The sequence below is a fragment of the Synchiropus splendidus genome, chromosome 6, assembly GCF_027744825.2.
Source record: "Synchiropus splendidus isolate RoL2022-P1 chromosome 6, RoL_Sspl_1.0, whole genome shotgun sequence".
Taxonomy (NCBI): Eukaryota; Metazoa; Chordata; class Actinopteri; order Syngnathiformes; family Callionymidae; genus Synchiropus; species Synchiropus splendidus.
In genome coordinates, this window is record NC_071339.1 from 22,153,103 (window position 1) to 22,167,500 (window position 14,398).

General features: G+C 42.0%; 1 protein-coding gene across 1 annotated transcript; it reads right to left on the reverse strand.

Annotated features, from left to right (window-relative positions):
* Nucleotides 1-1,342: 1,342 nt before the first annotated feature.
* On the reverse strand, nucleotides 1,343-13,609 carry LOC128760836 (immunoglobulin-like and fibronectin type III domain-containing protein 1). The gene is made up of 22 exons (XM_053868522.1): nucleotides 13,564-13,609; nucleotides 12,217-12,339; nucleotides 11,879-12,018; nucleotides 11,616-11,715; nucleotides 11,449-11,527; nucleotides 11,187-11,379; nucleotides 10,997-11,110; nucleotides 10,344-10,512; nucleotides 9,994-10,266; nucleotides 9,663-9,917; nucleotides 9,183-9,233; nucleotides 8,106-8,221; nucleotides 7,441-7,582; nucleotides 6,920-7,213; nucleotides 6,511-6,813; nucleotides 5,730-5,909; nucleotides 5,527-5,655; nucleotides 5,374-5,453; nucleotides 5,052-5,244; nucleotides 2,611-2,907; nucleotides 1,532-1,858; nucleotides 1,343-1,449 (listed from the first exon to the last, which is right to left on the reverse strand). Exons 1-22 carry the CDS (start codon nucleotides 13,607-13,609, stop codon nucleotides 1,445-1,447), a joined length of 3,609 nt encoding a protein of 1,202 aa, XP_053724497.1. The 3' UTR covers nucleotides 1,343-1,444.
* Between the last annotated feature and the right edge of the window lie 789 nt (nucleotides 13,610-14,398).

Sequence of the window (14,398 nt, forward strand, 5' to 3'; positions counted from 1 at the left end):
AGATTCAATTTGAACTGTCAAAAAAGCATGATGGGAAATGCTGTTTCATTTTCAGATTGAAGACACCTTTTTGATCTGATAATAAAATAGGAAACACATTTTCCAAACTGCATTTTAATTCTCTTCCTTTAGTTCCACATTGTATGAAAAAAGTGAAAAGAAAGCATTGCATTTTAGTTTTCAATCCTACGTAATCTGATATAAGAAAAATAATCTGTAACACCTCATTTGTGAATGAATACAAACATTCATTCTCTGAATGATCAAGGAATCATACATTTGGCCATTTATTGACCTACATAGGGCCATATGATGGTACAAATACCACAACATTGGCCATAGTCCCATCAATAGTTAAAAAGAAATAATTATAGTCTAACTATATTTAAAGTGTCTCTTGTTATGTTGTGAGGAGATTTGTAACCACTGTTGATCCCATGTCGCCACAGATACTGCCTTACAGGCTACCTCAAGAATTTAGAAGTGAAAGAAGTGTAATGGCCCTCAAGCTATCCTGCCCTTGACCCCATTGAACACTTGGATCAGCTTGGACGTTGCTGTTGGTTTACAGAGTGACCGGCACAACTGTGTTGGCTGACTTACAGCAAATGTTAATTGAAGAGACAGAAGCCGTCCAGCAGTGTGTGACCAAGCTGTCGATGATAGGCCTGTGTGCCTGTGTCTCTCCACACACAGCTAAGCTCCTGTTTGTTGATGCATTCCTCCCTTGGTTTTGTCGAAAACCTCCGATCCATCAAAACAGAGAGGCAAGAGAGGACAATGCTGTTTAGTACTTTGGAAGAATGCCTGGAAAACCTCATGGTCACAACCTGGACCCCAACCTAAGATTGAGTGTCACACTCTCACAATACAATTTTTGTTTCCCAACACAAAAAAAGTGAAGTGTGGTTTATGTGACAGGTCTATTTATTGCCTTGTAATTAATAGTGTAGCAAAACAAGTCGTAGTATATTCAACGCTCAGCTGTTTCCCTTGCAGCCCCGGTATAAATATTGATGCTATGGTTTGACTGATGGCCTCCCCTGTCATGGTCATTCAACCGTCGTTGTAAAAAAATGAAATTCAAGATCTGTAACCTTTAAGTTCTTATTTACTAGTGAGATTAGATGGATATATATGGAATGGCAATAAAAGAGAGGACTTAATGTAGTAATCTGATGTACATGGTGTCATGACCTCTAAAATTACCTATGTGTGCTACTGAACTCATGCTTGAAATATCTGCTCTTCCACTATGGCTGATGGGTTGTGTGTGTATTGAATATAAGAAGCAAAACACATATGTAAGACTTCATCGTGGACACATGTTTATTAAAATACTCTTTGATACACATCACAAATATCAGAAACATTTCAGAAGAGGCACTTTTTTCTCTTTCTTTTCTTTTCTTGCATAGGTTTCCACTGTTTTCTTTTGAGCTCATCAGTCTGGAAGATAAAACAGATATAAGAAGAGTTTCTGTACCATTACCATTGGTAACACTTAAGAAAGTTTTTGGTGACTAGTTACCTTTTACAGTGAGCTTTGTTGAACACTCCGCTTGGCCAAAAGAATTAACCGCCACCACCTTATAATCCCCGCTGTCCTCTGACCTGACTCGCAGTATGTACATGGAGCACACTCCGTACGAGTTGGTGAAGTAGTAGTTGTTATCATCATTGATGCAGACGTCGTTGAGGTACCAGTACACGGACGGCGTGGGGCATCCCCTCACTGCGCATGTCATAAAGACTTGGTAACCTCTGGGTGGCGTTTGCACCTTCAGTGGAACCAGAATTGAAGGAGGCCGCTCAAAGCTTATCTCCGAGGAGCAGATTCCGTTAGTTATAATGGGAACTAAAGGAAGGAAGAGGAAACTGATTAAAACATTTTGTATGGAGGGTTTTGCACTGTTGTCAAGTTCCTCTTTTTTGTGTTCATCACATCAGAGTGAATGTGGTCTGGTCCATTTGCCAGAAGACTCAAGCAACTGCAGAGGTGAATGTGGAACTGGTTCCGTCACCACAGCTATGACTGAAGTTTTCCTTTATTCACACTGGATTTTCGCTTGTCCGCCTTTGGAAGCCATTGGAATGATGTGAAAATATGTGAATTTGTAATGATGCAATTATGTCTCCGGTTGTTTCTGTATTCATATCCCACACAGATGTGCCAATTATGCTGTTAAAACAAAAATGAAGCTGGTCTGTATCTTGCGATCGCTTCTGACCCGTAATCGTAACACTGCCACCCTTCTTCTTCTTTTTTTTCCCAAAAAAAAAACCTTCACCTTTGTACTCATTGTAGCAACTTTCGCCCTTATTATGCACATCTCCTCACACGCAGGGTGGACGAGTGAAACGCGCCCACATTCTTCTCTCAGGGCATTTCCAGCGTAGAACTATCTTCAGCGCAGGGGTCAAATGTATCTACAGCCTTTTCACATTACTCATTCATCTAGGCTGCAACAAACATTCTTACAAAGTGCTATTTAGCAATTTAAAAATGGCTAAATGCTGACCCCCATCTCAACAAACTTATGTGCATGTTAAACAGAGTGTTACTTGCACTCATTAATCGTTACTCTTCTATAAATCCAAGTAGCCCACCTCTGGTGCTGTTTACACCCCACGTGGGTGATTGTGATGGATCTGACAGCCCCATATCGTTCTTGGCATAGATCCGGAAATGGTACTCCAACCCGTCCTGAATGTTATTAGCAGTGTATGTGTTGGTGAAGAGTCGATCGGCCACTGTCTTCCACACCCTGGAGTTGGATTCGTATTGTGAGACCACATAGTACAATCTGTCGTCCAGGTCTTGGTCTGGAGACGGTGCCCATGAAATGAGCAGCCTTCCATGTACCGTCTGCTCCAGTTCCACTGGTCCTGGACTTTTGGGCTCATCTGTAGACATATTAGACAGAGAGTTGAATTTGGATGCAATCCATGTGTGTTGGGATTAGGAACCATTCAACACTGCAGTCAGGCTCTCTAATTTGAAAGAGTGGTATCCAGACATTGGTCTCAATGTTTTTTTAGGTCTTGTAATTGTTCTGTAAGTTCACCCATCCTGTTATTCATCCTTAAATGTTTCAGATTGAGCCACACGATGGCTTAGTGGCTACCATTCTCGCCTTGCATTTAGTAGATTGCAAGTTCAATTCCAGCGTCGAACCGGTGGCTTTTCGGCATGGAGTTTGCATGTTCTCCCTGTGTGTGCGTGGGTTTTCTCCGGGTACCCCAATTTCCTCCCCCAGTTCAAAGAGATGCTCACTAGGTTAATTGGACACTCTAAAATTGTGTATGTGTGAATGGTGTGTGTGTCCTGCGATGGACTGGCGACCTGTCCAGGGTGTATTCCTGTCTCTCGCCCAATGACTGCTGGGATAGGCTCCAGCACTCCCGCAACCATCAACAGAAATAGGCCCATAATTGTGGTTGGGCTATGTCTCAGGAAATGTCTCAGGATCTCAATGGGATTTAGGTCAGGATTTGGGCTAGGCCTCAACCCATGCTCACTCCCATGGTGCAATATATTGTTGTCGGGGAAGTGGACTTCTGTGTCCCATGCTTACACCGAAGGCGTCATCCGCGCTGCATGTTGATGCTTAAGCGCTTCAACAGAAAAAAGTCTTTCTTCACGTGTAGCTTGGGGAGTGTGGCCCGGTGTTCGAGAGACTTTAAACTCGGGACGCTCCGATCGAATGGCCACCAATCATGATTCGCCGATTTTAGCGTGATCGGTGAATGCCGTTCACAACAACTGATCATGTGTGACAGCCGGTGCTGTGATGAAGCCCCGCTGCTTGTGATGCGCCTCCCAACTGGCGGCTCATTAAGTAGCGGCATGTCTGGTGTGGAGCTTCTTTCAATTTGTCACGTAAAGTTTGCATCCTGCAGCACATGCACGGGACAATTCTATGCAGGGAAGTGCCTTCAAATTAAACACGCAATTTAAAGCGCCAGCACTTGAAGCTCGGAGAGTTTCCTGGGCTCATGAAAGTGAGACCGCTGGTTCCTCAGCAGGCTCTTAGCACAGCTGACGCAGGTCTGACATTCGGAATGATAAGAAATAATTATTAATTTCACAGAACTAGATGACCAGCCTTTCTCAGGTGTCATTTATGCGGAGACGGAAACAACCAGATCCGTCGGCGTTTTGGAGACAGGTGCAACGTTCGTAAGCTGACTGAATCTGAAACCTTTGAAAACATCTGGAGTGGAAACTTTCATAAATGCAGTGCTCCCTGTCTGGGAGTCACACAACAGTATGTAAATATTTAGCACTGTCTCTAGAGATTCACCTGCGACGTCTTACATCGAATTAAATTTTTTTCAGTTGTCCTTTTGACAGAATAATTACGGCATTCTGCAAGGTTTTTATATTTTTTGCCACCTTGAAGAGGTATATAAAACATGTCTGAATTAAAATGATTAAAAGTTCATTTTTTTCACATTATGGACACAGAAGGTCTCATCATTTTGATTACATCCATGAGAATCCATGAGATCTGTATCAGTGATCTGCAGCAAAAATCCTCATTGGAGCATCCCTACTTTAAACAGCAATTGACATTTTGTTATATGTTGCTATATGAGTGCCATCCAATGCCTTTCCCAACCTCAACATCCATCTTTTTTTCTGTGATGCACCGCTTGTGACTCTGGTTATACGGTGGCTGGAGGGACATGAGCTCCGATTGAAAGGCTAATGTGTCAACATGCAGAAGGCTGCCTTTGGCGGCGTCATTGGACACAAAAGTCCATTTTCCCAAACATTAATATATTGTGCCATTGCAGTGAGGATGTGTTGCCAAAATTTCATTCAGACGTTTAACATCTGCTATCAGCTGGGTGAGAAATACTGCATTATTTTTGTAGTTTTATACCGTTTGTTTTATATATAAACTACATGAAGTAAAAAAAAAAAAAACACGAGAAATTCTCGACTTTACTCAATGCAATCTTCTCTTAGGATTTACTCAATGCAATCTTACAGGAATCAATAACAAGAGATTCACGAATATCTGATAGTCCACTGTACCTACCTGTCACTCTAACCTCGACATCAAAGGAAGCTTCACCAACAGAGTTTTTTGCTACGATTGTGTAGATAGCGGAGTCTGAGCGTTTTGAGGAGGGAATAACAAGCTGAGACATTCCCTCTGAATTGATGACTTTAATCCAGGGGGATACTGGCTCGTCATCCTTCAGCCAAGTGATGGTGGGTGGGGGCTCTGCCTGCAGAGATCAGAAAAAAGAAAATTTAGCGAATGTTTTGTGAGCGATTCTATAACATTACATGGCTGGAGAAGTTATATTAAATAGATCTTAAGAGTTATTATTGAATTATAAGATGAATGTTCCTACCTCATAGCAGATGTTGACACGCGCAGAATTGCCTGCTCTGACAACAATGAAGTCTTCTGGGTCTTTGAAACACGGTCTCACTATGTGAGTGGAAATGGTGAAGATTAGAAGTACAGCCTCTCTATTTAGGCAGCATTTAAGTGAACAACTTACTGTTGGGATTCTTGGCACACACCATCGCAGAAGGAAGACTGGGGTCTCCAGAACCTGACTCATTAATCGCTGAAACCCTGAACTCGTATTCTGCCCCCTCGGTGATGTCTTTAACTGCATATTTCACGTCTGAGGGCGTGACATACAGTGGTTAGCTCTTCGAAAGCACAACATTTACACTGAAGTGATTTCTTGCCACAAACCTTCAATGGGTTCATTAACTGCATTCAAGGCAATCCACTGGTTTGTGTCCTTCTTTCGCTTCTCTATTTGGTAACCAATGACTGGCACACCTCTGTCATCAACTGGTGGGGTCCAAGTCAAGACTATGCATGTTTTAGAGGCACTTACAACCTTTGGGGCTCCAGGGGGTCCAGAGAGTACTGCAAGATGGATAATGAATCACATAAGCTTTACACTACAATCTTGACTCCATGTCATTTTACCACCACATGCTGCGTATGCTGTGCATACATTTTACTGTTGTTTGCTACTTGAATCAACACCATGTCAGCTATATCATTACGGGGTTTCTGCCAGGATTTTTTAAAACGGTGGAAAAAAAAAGAAAAAAAAGTAGCGATAGAAAAACAATGACAGGAGGAGAAAGTTTTGACATTTATTAAATTGGTGCTATAGAGAATGACGAACGAGTGCCATCAGACATAATTGTGTTAATATTTCAAATAAGATAATCTTCAGTTTTTTTGTGTTGTGATGTGACTATTGTTTTTATTGGAGAACATCGATCGACCGGGCCCTCCAAACTCAAGTAGCTTTAGTTCAGAATTTGTACATGGTAAGGCATATATTTGGTTTGATCATCTCATGAAAGTCATGTAAGTAATGTAAACCATGAACACAGGGGGAGTAGACCTTGCTACTTCAAGATTCGGATCCATGTGTTTATGCGCAGCGCTGGCTAAAGAAACACAGAACAGGCTGTGTGCAGGCGCACCACTGAGCCTGGAGATTTTCACTCACTCATTATGCCGGCCATGATGCTGTCAGCATTTTCCAGGCAGTTGCTGAGGCCCTCTGAGTTTTCTGCATAGATACGATAGTTGTATTTCTTGCCATGCGTCACGTTCCTGTCTCTGAAGGTCAACTTTTCAGCCGAGACGTCCCCGAGCTTCGTCCACAGACACTGTCCTGCCTGCTGGCGTTCTATAATGTAGTTAGTGACTGCGGCGCCGCCGTCATCCGTGGGCGGGCTCCATTTCATCTCAATTACAGATGATGTGGTTTCGACAACCTCCAGCGGACCCTCCGGAGGCCCCGGGCGATCTGTGTGGAAAACAATTCAGTTTAGAAATGATCAATGATGTATTTATCTCAGATTTCTAACTGGAATGATTCGCAATTTTCCATTGATTGCTTTGGGTTTGCCTACCGAGCACAATGAGCTGAGTGATGGCCTCCACTATTCCAAATGGGTTTCTGAGTTGTATTCTTATTTCCCCCGTGTCTGTGCGCAGACAGTCCCTGAGCAGCAGCCGGCTGTGGGTGGGCTCTTTCACAATCTTGACTCCGCCTCCATCCTTGAGCTCCGAACCTTTACTAAACCAAGTTACAGCCATGGCGTCCTGAGGAGGGAAGGGCATCTTGAACGCCGCGGTCTGGCCAACTTTCACAGTCACTGGCCTGGAGAACTTGTGGAGATCGTCAGGGTCAAATTCCGGAATGTCTATGACACATGGAAAGATATGAAAAATGCATGTAATATAATGAATACCATTGCGCATCATTGGTTGGAAAGGCGGAGTACATGTTTAACACTTTTTTTCTCATTTAAAAAATTCACTAGGAAACATATTTCAAAAGCGGAGTGTCATCATTGAGTTAAAGATGCGTGTAAGTTAAATCCTGATTCAGCATCATTTGCCTGCGATGAGATGTGATGTGTACACATACCTCCAACTACGACTTTGCCTTGTGTACGACAGGAGCCAGATTCGAAACGATAAAGTCCAGCGTTGTCATCCTGACAGGATTGGATTGTCAGCTTGTGACATTTCCCATCTTTACTGAGGCTGATCCCAGAGCCTGATTTTAACTATGAAAAACCAGAGGCAAAAAGGTTGGAAAGTTCAGAAAAGTCCTTGGTCAGAGTTTCTTGTTTAATGTATACTTGTCAAACTTAAGGCCTAGGGGCCAAATCAAGCCCGCCAACACAGTTTATGTGGCCCAAAAAAACTTAAAATACTTCAGAAAATCAGAAATCCGTCGTCATTAACGTTGATTTGAAGGGCAGACTGATACTCAATTCTGCTTTGACTCCTCAGCCTCAATCTGCTCGAGTGTGTCAAACCTGCTGATGCAAGGAATAAATTCTAGTCTCAATAAAACACTTCAATTTGCTTTTGTGCCAGACATATTTCACAATTCATGGCCTACCTTTCTTACCTAACTTTCGGTTTCATTCATTCATTTCATTTGTATCATCATTTTTTTGGGACAAAAATTATTTTCACAACAGGATTTCACGAGAGGATGCTGTTCATTCAACACATTTGTGAAATGAAGCTTTATAGCAAGGCCAATCAGAGCACTAGTTGTAAAACAAAACATCATCTTACCTGCTCTTCATCTTTAAACCAAACGGCATCACAGTCGATGTTCATATTCACAAGTAACTCAGTTAATTTCCCTCGAGGAGCGTACACATCAGTGAGTCCACTGGCAATTTCTGGCTCTAGGGAGCATAAAAATAAAATTAATTCCCTTTTAATGTACGCAGTGTGTGGAAGAAGACAAAGTAGGTAGTCATGTAGAGAACACCCTCTGGCATTATTTTACGCAAGATGGTTTTTCCAACAAAATGTTCATATTTATAGACATCCAAATAAGCGCAACACTGCCTGAAAACAAATGCACAGGACTCAAACAACTTTCTGGTTAAGATGGGCGTCAACTTGCCACACCATTATAAAGTGGGGAATAATTAAGTAATGGGAAAAAATGATCAAGGAGAAAGTAAAAATGTACAAGTTTTTGAAAAAAATCATGCCACCTCCTGGGTCGGCCAGTTTACACCCGCTAGCACCACAACAAACAATGTAACTAGTGGTACCACACCTCAGCCAGCGATTCTTTGTTCTTGACTTCATTTGACTCATTTGTTTTCAGAGATAACATGCCACTTTGAAGTTCAGTATTGTCATTATTGATCTAAATCAATCCATACATTCCGAATATTTGTCATCAGGGAGAAAATTCTGGTTGATAATTGTTATTTATAGCCTCTATGTTATTGTAACACGCTTTTGTTGCTTTATTGAGTGCACTTATTTACCATGTCATGTTTATGTAGTCCAGTGCATCCTGCTGATACGACTTGAGGGAGATGCTGCCCAAAAGTCTCACAGAAGCCGTCTAATTATTTATATTTTATTCTTAGTTCCTTTGTCACTGTTCTACACCGAACATGACACTATAACACAAAGCAGGCATAACACTGAGCATTTGAAGTGGAATGTAAACTGATGAAATAATAAATGTTGGAATGCAGTTGTTGAAAAGACCAATAGGTCAACCAGACAATGATACATGTGTCACATTTAGACTTCAAGTTTGCCAAAGCTGCAGGTTTGCCACAAGTAAGCACATATATACGTATTACATTGGTTTTCTAGGTGTGTGCTCATGTGTCTTACCAATATGTTCACCCTTGTCATCAGTTAAACCAGAGTCTTGATTACCACTCTCTGTCGAAAAAAAAATTCACAATAAATAAGCTAAAAATAAGCAAAATTTGCTGATACAGAGTAGACACATTGAAGGATTTGGAGCTAAGGTTAAGCTTATGCTGGTTAAGTGTCTTTTATTGGTACTGTTGCCGTTTGTTAAAAATGTTGCTGGATAAACCCCCTCAACCGGATGACATACTTAGTACTATGAAGTGTACTGCATTTTACACTAAACTATTCATGCACAAAACAATTACAGCACAACCTTTTTTTTTCTTAGGCTGCAGTAAACAAGAAATGCCTTGTGATTCTAATGTCCCGTGGATTCAACATTCATCCAGTATGTTTATTTCTGAGACTAACTCAATTCACTTAAGTAAATAAGTAACTCACATATAATATGCAAATCTGATCATTTTCTAAATACGCAGTGTGTGGTTTTCATACCTGCATCAGAGACTTTTTCTTTCTTCCCGGCAGCATTTTTAGCAGCCTTGGTGACTGGGGGTTTAGCGGCAGCTTCAGCTGCTTCAGCTTCCGCTCTAGCTTCTTTCGCTGCTTTAATCTTTTCTTGAATCTCTCCTCTCTCCTTCTCTAATTTCTGCTGCTGCTCCTGGGCGATCTTCGCCAGGTCCTCACCAGAGCCTCCCGCCCGTGTGGTCTTCCTGGCGGATTTCTTACCATTTGTTGCTTCCTTATCAGCTAGAAAATGAAAACAGATCAAATGAAATATTGATGTCTCATCTCAGTGATCAGTAAAGGCACCGCAATAACCTGCCTTCAACCAAAAGCCAAGCGTTGCAGGATTTGATCCCAGCGCAGGCAGAGTAAATCCCTTTGTCCACAACCAAGCAGTCTTTCACCACCAGCCTGTGGATCAGCTTGTCCTCTGAAACCTCAATATCATATTTGTCCCCTTGTTCCAGAGGGAGATTTTTTCCAAACCACAAGATCTTGGAGAAGGGGTTGGTCAGCACACACTCAAAAACAGCATCTTGTCGTTCCACGGCTTTCACTTCCTGAATCTTCACAAGGAATTCCACCATGGGAACTGAAATACATGAATTCAATCTCTATATTCAGCAGAATTGTATCTATGGATCATATTTTGTAAGGTATTCTACCTACTTTTAAAATCGGTGGAAAACATATTCACGTCTTCTACATCCAGCTGGTAGAGTCCAGCGTCATCTGGCATCAGTTCTCTCACACTGAAAATGTACTTCTTGCCCACTTGCTTTAGGCTGTGTTTCATCTTCTCCCCCAGTTCCTTTGTGTATGGAACCATTTCACCATCCTGTAAAGAAAAGATGTAAACAGGTCTGCAATCACTGAAGGCATGCACTCCTGCGGAGCTTCTGCTCTCAGTGTTAAATAGCTGTGGTAATGGTGTAGTAGTTGTACAATTGCTACTTGATACCAGAAGCAACATGCTCACAAAAGGTTGGCAAGATTCTCATGCCTTTGTAGACTAGTGGCTTTAACTATTGCAGGCATGTTTGTTTTCGGGAAAAATTCCGTACTTTTCCACATCACAAGTGGCGACACTCACATTTGGTCGGTCGACTAGGCATGGAAGAGCGCTGGTATAGCTGATGGACATGAGAACACCCTGTCTGAAAATCCTCTCTAAAAGCCTGCCATGAAGGGACCTGTTAAATGACTGCTAAATGAGTGTTTTTGTTTATTATTCTGCCTAGAATCTTAAGTTGCCTGCTCCAAACAAATCCTCCTGATCAAGTCTCCACAGCACCCTAAACTACATAAACTCTGACACCAACCTTGTACAGAAATATCCTGCTGCTCGGCTCGATGAGGTCCATATCGATCTCAAATGATGCTGTGTTGTCTGCATTGACATGAATGGGCCTCAAGTTTGACAGGCTTTTGACAAACTGTAAAACAAAGTGGGTGATCAGTAATGGTATTGTCGATAGCATGTCATGCAGAAGGAGACTCGGTCCACTTCACCGTGGCTTGTTCCTCCTCTCGCTCCTTCTTCATTTCATTCAGCTTCTTCAGCATCCAACGAAAGTCTGTGACTCCGAACTCTGCGCAAATGCTTTCGTAGTCCTTTTTATCAGCACTTATCAAGAGCTCCCAGAATTTGGGGTCGATTTCTCCTTCCTTTCTCTCTGCTTGCTCAGACTTGGGACGGATTTTGCTAGAATTGAGATTGAGGTGTGATTAATTTCAAGACTAACTTGTCGCCGGAATACAAAATCAAATCAACCTTTTCCTTTTCAGCACAGGCATTGACATGCCGTCAGACTCCTCAGGCCTGAGTTCCGCTTTATTTTTTTTGAAGCCAACTGAAACACAGCACATTGTCAACAAGTTAAATGGAATAGATGGATTATGGGCAATTTCTTTTGGAATTAAGTTATTTTATTATTTGACCTTCAATCACATTTAGAAGCACTGTGACCATGGCTTGTCCAAATTCATTTACAGCGAAGCATTTGTAGGTGTCAGCCTGATCTGGCATTACATTGGGCATCTGCAGGACAACGAAAAGAGTGAAATACACGTACACATACAGAAATACACGGGCCACTTCTACGCTTCTCACAGGGGAAATGTTAATATTATCTCACATCAAGTTTCAAGTGAACTTAACTGCCATCCACACATGGAGCATAGAGACATCTTCTGATTCTGACCTCAAGTTTGTGCTCATTGGTGACGGGGTCATATGTGGTCTGGTATCTCGCCGTGTCAGACACATCGCCATTATTGCGGCTCCATGTTACCGTTGGCGTTGGGTCTCCGGTGACAATCGCTTTGAAAAAGGCAAACTTACCTGTAGGGGGAGACAGAAACGCAAACAAAGTCTGCTTTCATTCGTTTCTTATTCAATGAAAACAATTTTTCGAAAAAACAATGGTGGTTGGTCCGGAATGTTTAAATAAATATAAATTGAAGGTTGTCCTATTGTTGTAATGTACACTTTTATTTATGATTTCACTGAGCGGGATGGAATCTTTTTCGCCAATCTTACCCTCCTGGATGGTCAAAGCGATCGGCTTTCGTGTAAAATCTGGATGTGTCTTTCCCTCCGGCAGCGTCTCGATAAACTGTGTAATCATCACCCCGGGGACCCTGGATTTCTTCTTGATCCCCACTGTGTCGCAATTGGAAAATGAAATGTCAGTGACATCACTTTGGACTTGTGAAATGGATAAACACAGAATCGATGTCAAACCAAGCATACGTTCTTTCTCTTTGTGTCTTGACTCCCTGACATATATACTCACGTATATATGTTCAACATGAATAACGGTTAGCGTGTCAGACAGCACCACGTTGTAAAAAGGAAGGTTATTTTCTTTTACCTTTTGTTAAAGCCTGTGTTGCCACTGTCTCTTGTGAGTCATTAATACCCATGCGTCTGTGAAGAATACAAATGAACTCCTGTAGGTTCCCCTAGTCCTACCTTCTTGACAGTTTTCGCCACCACCATCTATTGGAGCACATGAGCAAGACCACAGTTAGCATCTGTCCTGAGGAGGTTCATTTTTGGGCTCGTCTTGTTTCTGGCCTCATTGTAACTTGTTAAAGTTTCTGGAACTGTTAAAACTGGTTCACTTGGATGAATGTCCTTGTTCAGGAATGTGAATGTGTTCCGGTGTATCAGTCTTAGGTAAAGTCACAATTGAGGACGAAGGTAGTGCTGGATCAGTTGTGAGAGGTGGACAATGATCTGAGCCTCATGAGTTGATGTGACGTACAAGATGGACTGAGGGAGTCTGACACCGTTGGTTGGTGCTGGCGTATGTTGTAATTCCTGAAGGAGCTCCTTTACAAGACACTGTGGGATGATGTCAAACGTTTGTGACAAGGTGGTGAAGTACAGCGCAGGGAGTATCAACCTGACTCTGTCTCTAAAGCAATTTATATGCAGTACTAGTGTTATGTTAATGAGCCTGACCTTCTTTCATTAACAATGCTAGGCTTGTAGGAGGCCACTGTCCAGGTAAGTGGCATTGAGCGAGAGACACGGGTCACCCAGTCCATTAAAAAACACATACTGTAGAGACAGGTACTGAAAGACATACGCACCTCACTAGAGGTATCAACTGTCATTTTGTTTCTACCTCTGGTAGAAGTCCTTCAAAGCACATGGGGAATGTACCAACTAGCTGAAACGTCATAGGTTCCCACCAGATGGTTGTAGTGAGGCTGCAGCAATGAAACCACACCACTTCTTCAATGGCTTTGACTGTCATTGTCAAGGCCAAAAATGTGTTCCATAAACGACCTTGAATGCCGTCACCACACTAAAACCTGTCCAGTATTAAAGTTGGATATCAAAAGTATCACCACATTTGAAGATCTTTAATCTCACCTTGTCCATTTCCGGTGCCTTCCGACAACTTGGATCTTTTAAACATCCTGAATTTTGAAATGTCTGATTGGCTTCAGCAAAATCCCCCAATCTGAAAAAAGCATTGCACAAAGTTTTTGCATTTAGAAAGACATCATCTTACCACACACCAAATGTGTCAAACAGTCGCTTCCTGAACTCCTGCCGGACAACGATAGTAAAAGAGTTTAGAATGTCTTCTCTGCGTGAGCGTGCTTTTCACACCCATGCTCTCGATTCTGCTGCCCCTTGAACCCTCTGTGGACGACAGAATCCGGATCAGTTTTGATGGCGTCGCCTTTGCTGCCTTTCAGGTGTTCAAGGTCATCAGTTTCTATAGAAACCTAAACAAAATATCTCAGAATATTGCTTGAGCGTATGACTTCTTTTATGAAGTGACAGTTTCATGACCAGCTGGGTTCTTTTCATTACCCAGTTGGTTGTTAAAGTTAGACTAAAAATATTGCTTCACAAAAATAAACATTAACTCCACATTCTACACCCAACTAGTGAGCATCTTAACTGGAAACAAAATCTTTCAAACTTAAATCCAGTCATTTATGTGACCAAATCATCAGTTTGTTGTTGCATGTTTTGATTGACATGAAAACTATAGTAGAGTGTGTCTGCACCAAATGCACACTTTAAACTGCCAACCAGGAATCATTCGTGGTCCATGCCAATATATATATGACACTCAATGTGTCGAACTATTCCCATCCACACGAAGCGGCTGCATCAATTGCATCAAATGTGTTTTAATTTCTTTGCTTTTTGGAGATTAAATCTTGCGCATCTGTTGAGTACTCTCTTCGTC

Bases quoted from the DNA above. Each gene is read 5' to 3' on its own strand.
- LOC128760836 (XM_053868522.1), bottom strand. From the start codon at position 13,609: ATGTTTAAAAGATCCAAGTTGTCGGAAGGCACCGGAAATGGACAAG. The intron at 12,019-12,216 runs GTAAGATTGGCG...CTCCCCCTACAG, and splicing joins CGCTTTGACCATCCAGGAGG to GTAAGTTTGCCTTTTTCAAA. The intron at 7,214-7,440 runs GTATGTGTACAC...CATGTGTCATAG, and splicing joins AGGCAAAGTCGTAGTTGGAG to ACATTCCGGAATTTGACCCT.